General features: G+C 36.6%; 1 protein-coding gene across 1 annotated transcript; it reads right to left on the bottom strand.

Moving 5' to 3' along the window:
• Positions 1 to 728: 728 nt before the first annotated feature.
• LOC131629710 (internal alternative NAD(P)H-ubiquinone oxidoreductase A2, mitochondrial-like) lies at positions 729 to 6,806 on the bottom strand. The gene is made up of 9 exons (XM_058900491.1): positions 6,122 to 6,806; positions 3,223 to 3,436; positions 2,982 to 3,142; positions 2,769 to 2,834; positions 2,466 to 2,629; positions 2,003 to 2,117; positions 1,492 to 1,671; positions 1,156 to 1,319; positions 729 to 1,029 (listed from the first exon to the last, which is right to left on the bottom strand). Exons 1-8 carry the CDS (start codon positions 6,551 to 6,553, stop codon positions 1,167 to 1,169), a joined length of 1,485 nt encoding a protein of 494 aa, XP_058756474.1. The 5' UTR covers positions 6,554 to 6,806; the 3' UTR covers positions 729 to 1,029; positions 1,156 to 1,166.
• Between the last annotated feature and the right edge of the window lie 2,033 nt (positions 6,807 to 8,839).

Here is an 8,839-nt window from a genome sequence, read left to right as displayed (position 1 = left end):
TATGCAATAAATCACCAAGTAGAGTAGGAACAGGATTCTTGCTAAGGAAGATCTTAATAGTAGCCCTATCAACAACTTTGTCGCAACGATGAAATAAAACTTGTCCATATATCAACAAAGTTAGAACACTTTCCAAGGCATCCATGCTTAGAACTTCAGCAAAGATTTTGGCCTTCTCGTATAAGAAATCTACAGGTATTCCAGAATAGTCTCTTCTATTGATCCAAACCTTGTTAATTTCTGCCCTTGGTAAGTGTAAGGCAGCAGCAATGTCTTCCAGCTTAGGACCTCCTTCCTCACCAGTGTAAGGAATTTGATCAGGTATAGGGATGTCCATTATATGAGAAAATTCTTTCAATATAGGTACCAGTTGAAAATCTCTATAAGTAAAACAATAGAGAAGAGGATCATAAAACTGCATCATGGAATTGGTTCACATTTTTCGAGAAAAAACAACATAATAAATTGCATGCTTATAAGATATTTGTCGTTGAAAATTTAAGATTTGCAAATAAGATAGTTTTTGCTAAAAAAAAAGTTATTTATGAATATCAAGTTTATTGGGTAAATATGAAATAGCGACTCAAAGATAGAAATACATAACTAAATTGACCGGTAATGTATCATTTTAGAGATGTTGCCAATTTCTTAATTTGAGAAGCAACCTAACTATCTACAGCCAATTTCTTAATTTGAGAAGCAACCTAACTATCTACAACAACTTTAGGTATCCAAATGGAGTTTCACACATCATTTTGAATGCACAATTGGTGAAGAACATTGTTTTTGTTTGATGTTGAAAATTTTATATAAACATGGTGTTGAGTAACTAATATACATAATGCCTAAAATTGAATCATGATTACAATTATAATTGACCAAAGACTGTCATATTTTATTGCCTTCTCCTTCAAGCCATCTTTTGTGTGCTTTCCCTTTCACTAAAGTAGCAAGTATCATGAACTAGTTTAGCCCCTTGTTGTTGTTTAACTAACTGAAACTCATCTCACTTATTCCTTTAATAATAACCTGCAATGCAAACCAATAAAGCAAAGTATGTTAGCATTCTAAGTCTTAACATAATGTCTCATAAAACTGAAGAGGTTTAAGTCCATTGGAACAACTCCTAGTCCTAACCATTACGAAAGTATTTACCTTTAAAACTTTCATATTCTGCTTATGTCACGACCGAAAACAAATGTTGTAGCCCAGTTAATAGCTACATAGAATCTGTTCCTCCAGCTAATGACACGAGTTAGATATGCCGAACGCCAAACAATCCAACTCATAAAACCTGCTAGAGACAATCCTTTTGCCTCCTGTATGAGATAAGTTAGTGAATCAAACTGTTATAAGTTATCCGACGCACAAATGACAAAATTAAAGACCACTCGGCCGAGCACAGATTAGTCCAGTGGCCTCTTTCTCACTTGTGCTATGAGTGAAAACCAAAAAAGCAACAACAAAAGGTTAAGGAATGATAAAAATCACCTTGTTCTGTCTTAGGTCTACTAGAGCCTTGTAACTGCCAACAGTTGCCATGCTTCCTAAGTGCTTGTAAACAAACTGACCCCCTAAGTCCATGTCTTTCATGCTGTTTGCGTGGCCTCCATTGGCTTTACCTACTTTGTTTAATAAGCCTGCTAAATATTTACCTTGCCTCTCTGCTACCTGTAGTATTCAAATGGCTATTTATTAGGTTGAGATGGATAATATTTCAGGCAAATACATGTACCTCTACCAATTATAGAAAGTAACACATTCAGCATGGAATGTGTTTAAGGACTTATTTGAGCTTAACTAGTGACAAACACTTATGAGACTGTTTGGGGACATGTCTATAAGTTGTTTTCAGCTTATTTCCCTAAGCTCTTCAGGATTGCTCATGAAAACAATTTTCGCTAATTTAAAACATAGTTTGACTTTATTTTATATTTTTTTAATATAAAAATAACTTATATCTAAAGTATTCAAGAAAAAGAAAGTGAGTTGGAGAAGTTACTTGGGCTAGAGCAGGAAGTGTTGGTTTTCCTGTACTTTCAACAAATCCACAGCAGTCACCTATTGAGAAGATATCTTGTACCGAAGGAACACGGAGCCACTCATCAATGCCAATCCTGTGATGAGAGAACTTTTCAGAAGTTTTCCTTAAGATAATGTTGTTTAAAGTTACAGTTTCCGTGCATTAAAAGAAACATGAGAGTCAGATCAACTGTGTATCAAGTACAAAGGAAACTTCCAATCCAACATTTAAATTAGAAATGTATCAACAGAAACTTGTTGTGCATAAATACTTATACAAAGTATTAAAACAAATAAATTTGGACTAGCATGATCCTGCTTTCCTGATAATACAGATCCAAATACCAAATGTATCCATACAAAAATCAGTTCCGAATTGTAAATTATGCAATGGTTGTCAGTGGAAAGAAAATAAATGCAAGTACTATGTTGAGTAAACAAACCTTCCACCAGGGGATTTAGGGAGATCCAATGAGTGGATAATAGGTGATGGACCAACTCCAGTTGACCATACTAACAATCCGTATGGAACCTCAGTACCATCGTTTAGTATAATCTTCTTTTCTTCAACATCTTTCACAATGCCACGAACAAGTCGGACTCCTGACTGATAGAAATTTCAACATAACAAAAAGAACATATTGAAGAAAGAGTAAGGAGCTTTTTCATAATAATATTCAAAAGTTCAAAATCAATAGGAACATGTTGAACAAAAAGTAAAGAAGCTCTTTGAACATACAGCTCACCTTTGTCAACTGGTTGGTGGCATATTGCCTGAGTCGGACATCAAAGGAAGACAATATCTCATTGGCCTAAAGAGGCATGAACAAATTGGTTAACAACACAAATAACTACCAACACTGACGTGTTAGTTTGAGTGTCGCATCTAATGTCCATGTCAGTGCTTCAACGACACTCTATTTCATTGCACCACATATCTAAGGTTACACTAAGCATACCTCAATCAAAGTAACATGGATATAGTCCTTCACATGAGCATATCTCTGACGAACATCTCTCATAATAAAGTCGCTAAGTTCACCGCTAAATTCAACTCCAGTGGGACCACCTCCCACAATCACACAGTGTAACAACCTTTTCTTTTCCTCTTCCGAAATCCCTGCATCCGTATCAAATACATATTACAGAGGTAATGCATAACAAGGAAGTTTTGTTGAACATAGGAAAATTATCACAAACCTGGAACCTCAGACATCATCAAATTCAGGAGCAATTTCCGACGAATTTCCTGTGCATGGTAAACTTCACGAAGAAAAATTGCATGTTCATAAACTCCATGAATTCCAAAAGTGGTTGGTTGAGCTCCTAATGCAATTACTAGCTTATCATAGGATACTGTAAACTTCCAAGGTTCTAGTGTCTGTGTTCCTTCAGTTACAGTTTCACATTGCACCTTCAAAACAATGTGTCAGATTCTACCAAATTAAGCTACATTGACCATAATTTCAGCTAATATTAGCATCACAAACTTTTGTTTGTCGTAATTTACTGGAGTAAGATCCTTTTAAGAAGACTAAGAAAAAGCAATAAAAACCAGAAAAGAGATGATGCTTCATTCTCAGTTTTAATACAAATTGTAACGTGATGTTTTATGCAAAGTAAGATACATAAAGCAGAACCTACAACAGTATCAAGGCTATGCTATGCAGTTTTATACATGAAATCTACATTTTCGAAATATTTCAAGTAAACTATTAGGAAGCAGTTTGGAGTCAACAAGCCAAATAGCTATGGAATGTAGTCAAAAGTTCAACACTCTTCCTGGTTTGACTTGCTGCATAACTGCATTTTCTTTCTTGGGTGCAAAAATTTGGTCCAAGAAAATGGTTTTGTATGAATGTCAGCCGGTTGACGTTTTGATTTATAGTGTTGAATGGAAATCCCTCCATCATTTTCAGCTTCCCTTGCATAATTGTATTTGATCTATACATTTTTAACCATGAAAAACAACATTTTTTTTCATCCCAAATATGAAATATTCCATTTCCACATGCTTGACACTGATGTCAATCACTAAAATATCTTACACATAAAGAAATGATGATAAGTTCATTGTTTGTATACTTACAGTAAAAAAAATTCAACATTGCTTTTGTTAGAGCACTAGATACACATTAATTTTTCCGTATTATGTTCGGAGCTTGTTTGAGATCGTATAAAGTGTGGTTGTTGTGCAAGACAAATTTATAAACGGTTGGGTATGTCCTTTGGCTACACTTTGTTTTTTTTCTTAAAAATTTACACAAAGTTTGTGCTCTTTGCAATATCTGCACTTAAACAGAACTTCTCCAAATGATTGGTGTTTTTGCAATTCGGACATGGAGGAAATTTCCAATTCTTATAATTTGCAACCTTTTTGTTAACTTCTACTCCATTTTTGCATGTCCTTCTCTGATAATTGTATTTCTTGCTTACAGCACTTTGCTTTGGATAGTGTTTAGCCAAAAAGAATCCTTGTTGATCCCCACTCTCTAGAGTCTCCCTTGTTCGGTGATTTCAACGAAGCTCACTTGCTATGACGATGACATTTTAGAATTGTCTATTGAATTCTCCAAAGAGGCAACTTTTTACTCTAACCTCTACGCCAGGCTTGCTAACATCTACACCGATGATCCGAATCTTGGTCAGACTCGCAATCTTCATCATCTAACCAGAAAAATCTTTCATCATTTCAATATATTTACTTTTAAGTGATTTAAACTCCTTCCCAAGGCTTAAAACCTACATTCACTTATCCTCTAGTTCCCATGAAATACCTTCTTCAATCCGTCCCAAGCCTCTTGATATGACTGAAACTATAAGGATATAATTAAAGATGATATTAACTTTTGATATTTGGAAACAGAGGGAAACCAGTCCCTGTTATACTGAGTGTATGTGCACTAATGTTTTCCCTTAGCTAATTCTGCGCTATGATGTTTGAATTGGGCACCAGTTAGGTTTTATGGGAGTGGTGGCACCATCATTCATTATCCCGAAAGGCAGTAACATATTTCTTCATCTTCCGTAATAGTTTTGAAAACATTTTTCCTTTGCTTTCATATATGATATATCTCTAACAATTGACCATCTCTCCATCTTATCTACTCTAAATATTACTGAATCTACATGTTTCCTCCATATATGTCCAAACCAACTAAGCCTTGAATCAAACATCATTTCTACAAAAGATGTTAGCACAACTCTCTCGAGTGTTGTCATTCCTAAGCCATCTGGTATAGTATTTCACTCATCCGACACAATATTTTCACCCTTGCTACATTGAGTTTGTTCTCGAGTTACCCTTTATTGTCCAACACTCTATCCCATACAACATTGCCGGTCATATAACTAACTTTATGATAAAATTTCAAATTTAGCACAAGGGTTACTATTTTATCACATAAAACACTTGCAGCACTTCCCCATTGAATCGGATGGTTAACATCATCTAACGTTTGAAGGGGGGGAAAGCAGAAGCTGGTCACTTAATACGAAAAAAACACATTTAACCTATATTTTATGATTTGAAACGTCTCTAAGACAAAAATCAATACACACTAATGCCTTGATTGATAATTCTAATAGATTTCATACCTAACTCTACTAAACAAACTTTTTAAGGATCACTCAACTTGTTTAGAAAAAACAAAGTAAGGATCACTCAATCTTTCTAAACTCTATTTATACCATAACTCTAAGCATTATGGGATTTTAACTATTCTCCAATAGTGTGCCCCCAACCAAGAACTCACGATGTTACAATGAGTAATTTAAGGACCAAACTAACAAACGAAAGTCCTACGAAGCACGGAAATCAGAAATACGACACCGAACCGAACAGGTTAACACCGGTAATAATTTGAAAAAAAATGAATAAATCAAACATAATATATGTATCGGTGTCGGTGTCACAGAGAGAAAGACATATTTTAAGCTCTTTTTTCCAAACTCCTACATTATATAGTGTATATTCAGTCCCTCAGATCAAGCATGCCATAAAATCGAAAAGGAAAAAAAAGTCAAACATCTCAGAGACATGTACAAAGATGCTTATATACATAAGGAAAGGAGAAAGAAAGAAGAAAAAAAACAGTACCTCATGTTTATCAGCATTGATACCGGTACAATTAGCAAGGAAGAAAAAGGAACCAGGTTCATTAGAAATAGCAGGTTGAATCTTTGCAACAGGTTCAGCAACGGATCTAAACTCAAGAGTTCCAACACACGTGGAAGCTAAAAGAGGGGTGAAAACCATATGATTACGAGGTGAAACACAAACGATATCATAGATTTTAGAATCCAAACCTTTCATGAATCTACACCCGGCCCAACCGGTCCCGAGAACCACCACGCGTGGCTTCTCGTGTGGCTTGGTGGGTCCGAGCGCAGCATAACGAACCGGAACGGTGGAATCGGTGGTTGAGGAGAAGCGAGAGAGAAGAGTGAGAGATGGGAGAGTGTTTGTGTGTTTGAGAAATGGTTTCGTGGTGGAGAAGTAACGTTTTGAGAGAGTTCTAAACAAAGACATGGTAAGTGTTTGTGTTAATGTCTGAGAGAGACAGATGAAAATTGATGAGTGTGAGAAGAAAGAAGAAAAGGTTTCGATTCCAAAGATGTGGGCGGGGAGATGAGATGAGATCAGAGTGAGTTGACTGGTGACAAAAATGTTACCACCTTTGTTGGGCTGCTTGTCTGCTTTTTGTGGGATCTGATGATGTAATGAGATGAGATTGTTGAAATTTTTTGTTACTTTGAATATTCATGAATCATGATCATCAATGATCACTTTACTTTCTAGTACTGTTGTTAATCGGTGCTCCTAAATATGGAAACTTTAATTTATTTATTTTTAGAGAAAAGCTATTACTAATAGATAGACGTACACCGTATTTTCTATAGTATATATACATATTTGTTAGTTTTTAATTATTTTTTTGAGAAATGCTAAGTATACACCAAAAACCTACAACTACACTGTATTTATATACTATTATGCATACTTTTGTTTTTTTAAATTAATTGTTCTTTGCATTGGAATTTGTGTAACACTGAAAATTTTAGAAAATGAATACGGTGTAGCTCCAGTGTACAAAATTTAAGTGTAGAGATAGCACTGCTGTTATTTTTTAGCTTATTTCGATATATGTGCAGCACAAAACCATTGATATATGTGGTGTATTTCTATACGGTGTAGCAAATGAGTGTAAAAATCAGTGTAAGTATAGCACAGCTGTTATTTTTATTATGTAATTGAACTTTCTTTAAGAAAAAAACAGTTTTCTTGTATTGGTATTTTGTTAGTGTAAAAACAGATGACTGAGTTTATTAATTTTGTTATTAGAGTTGGATTATTGGATAAATATGAAAAGAAAAAAGTATGCACATATTTTAGGAAAATGCTTGTTGGTAGGAAGACCAGCACGAATGTAAAAAAAAATGAATTGTTTTTGTTATGAAATAGAGAAAAAAGTCAAAAGTTTGAGAGAATTTAGAAGTTGTGATTCTCTAAAAATGAGTATATTTATATGATGTTAATATGCTATTATACATATTAAAAGTAGTTAATATACATTTACTAGTAGGAGGTTATAAGGAAGGTGAACAGCCTATGGTCGATGGAACAATGTAGGTAAGGGAAGTCGGCAAAATGGATCTGTAACCTCGGGAAAAGGATTGGCTCTGAGGGCTGGGTGCGGGGGTCCCAGTTCCGAACCCGTCGGGTTGTTGGTGGACAGCTTGAGATGCTCCCGAGGCGATAGCGGGTCGCTGCGTGCCGGTCGGGGGACGGATTGGGAACGGGCCCTTTGGGGCCTCTTCCCCGGGCATCGAACAGTCAACTCCGAACTGGCACGGACAAGGGGAATCCGACTGTTTAATCAAAACAAAGCATTGCGATGGTCCCTGCAGATGTTGACGCAATGTGATTTATGCCCAGTGCTCTGAATGTCAAATTGAAGAAATTCAACCAAGCGTGGGTAAACGGAGGGAGTAACTATGACTCTCTTAGGGTAGCCAAATGCCTCGTCATCTAATTAGTGATGCGCATGAATGGATTAACGAGATTCTCATTGTCCCTGTCTATTATCCAGCAAAACCACAACCAAGGGAACGAGCTTGGCGGAATCAGCGGGGAAAGAAGACCTTGTTGAGCTTGACTCTAGTCCAACTTTGTGAAATGACTTGAGAGGTGTAGGATAAGTGGGAGCTGGAAACAGCAAAAGTGAAATACCATTACTTTTAACGTTATTTTACTTATTTCGTGAATCGGAGGCGGGGCGTTGCCCCTCTTTTTGGATCCAAGGCCGACTTTGGCTGGCCGATCTGGGCGGAAGACATTGTCAGGTATGGAGTTTCTCGCGACAGTTACTATTTGGTTGCCAAGTTCAAGGTTTGCTCATGTGTGAATTTTGTGGAGGAGTCGCAACGTTGCGCCTCTGTCCGACGAGTTTGTGCAGTGCGTACATGGGGGGCTTGCTCTCCATGTCGTTTGCGGGTGATTTGGAAATCAAGCAACTTCGTGAAAACAACAACAACAACAAAAAAAGTCGACGCCTCTACGTGGTGAGAGAATTCCCTGCAAAATATTAGCTCAAAACTCGACGCATGGTGCGATGGTTCCATTGTATCTACCTCTTGAAACACTTGATCCCCGAAGAGTTGGAAAAAAGAATCCAAGGCATTTGCGGAACGGATCGAAACTCAACAGATTCCTCTCCATGTAACGTGAGAGGGTTCCATGCAAAAATATCATCTAATGAGCGTGCGTGTAGTCCATGGTATGTGTGGCTCCCGTTGGTTGAACACTTGAACCCTC

This window comes from Vicia villosa, unplaced genomic scaffold (assembly GCF_029867415.1).
Source record: "Vicia villosa cultivar HV-30 ecotype Madison, WI unplaced genomic scaffold, Vvil1.0 ctg.000600F_1_1, whole genome shotgun sequence".
Classification (NCBI taxonomy): Eukaryota; Viridiplantae; Streptophyta; class Magnoliopsida; order Fabales; family Fabaceae; genus Vicia; species Vicia villosa.
Note: the sequence above shows the minus strand (reverse complement) of the source record. Positions and strands in the feature narration are given on the sequence as shown.

Coding starts and splice junctions, on each gene's coding strand:
- LOC131629710 (XM_058900491.1), bottom strand. CDS start 6,553: ATGTCTTTGTTTAGAACTCTCTCAAAACGTTACTTCTCCACCACGAAA. Junction 2,118..2,465: donor CCTAAATCCCCTGGTGGAAG/GTTTGTTTACTC, acceptor CTCTCATCACAG/GATTGGCATTGATGAGTGGC. Junction 1,672..2,002: donor CACTTCCTGCTCTAGCCCAA/GTAACTTCTCCA, acceptor TGAATACTACAG/GTAGCAGAGAGGCAAGGTAA.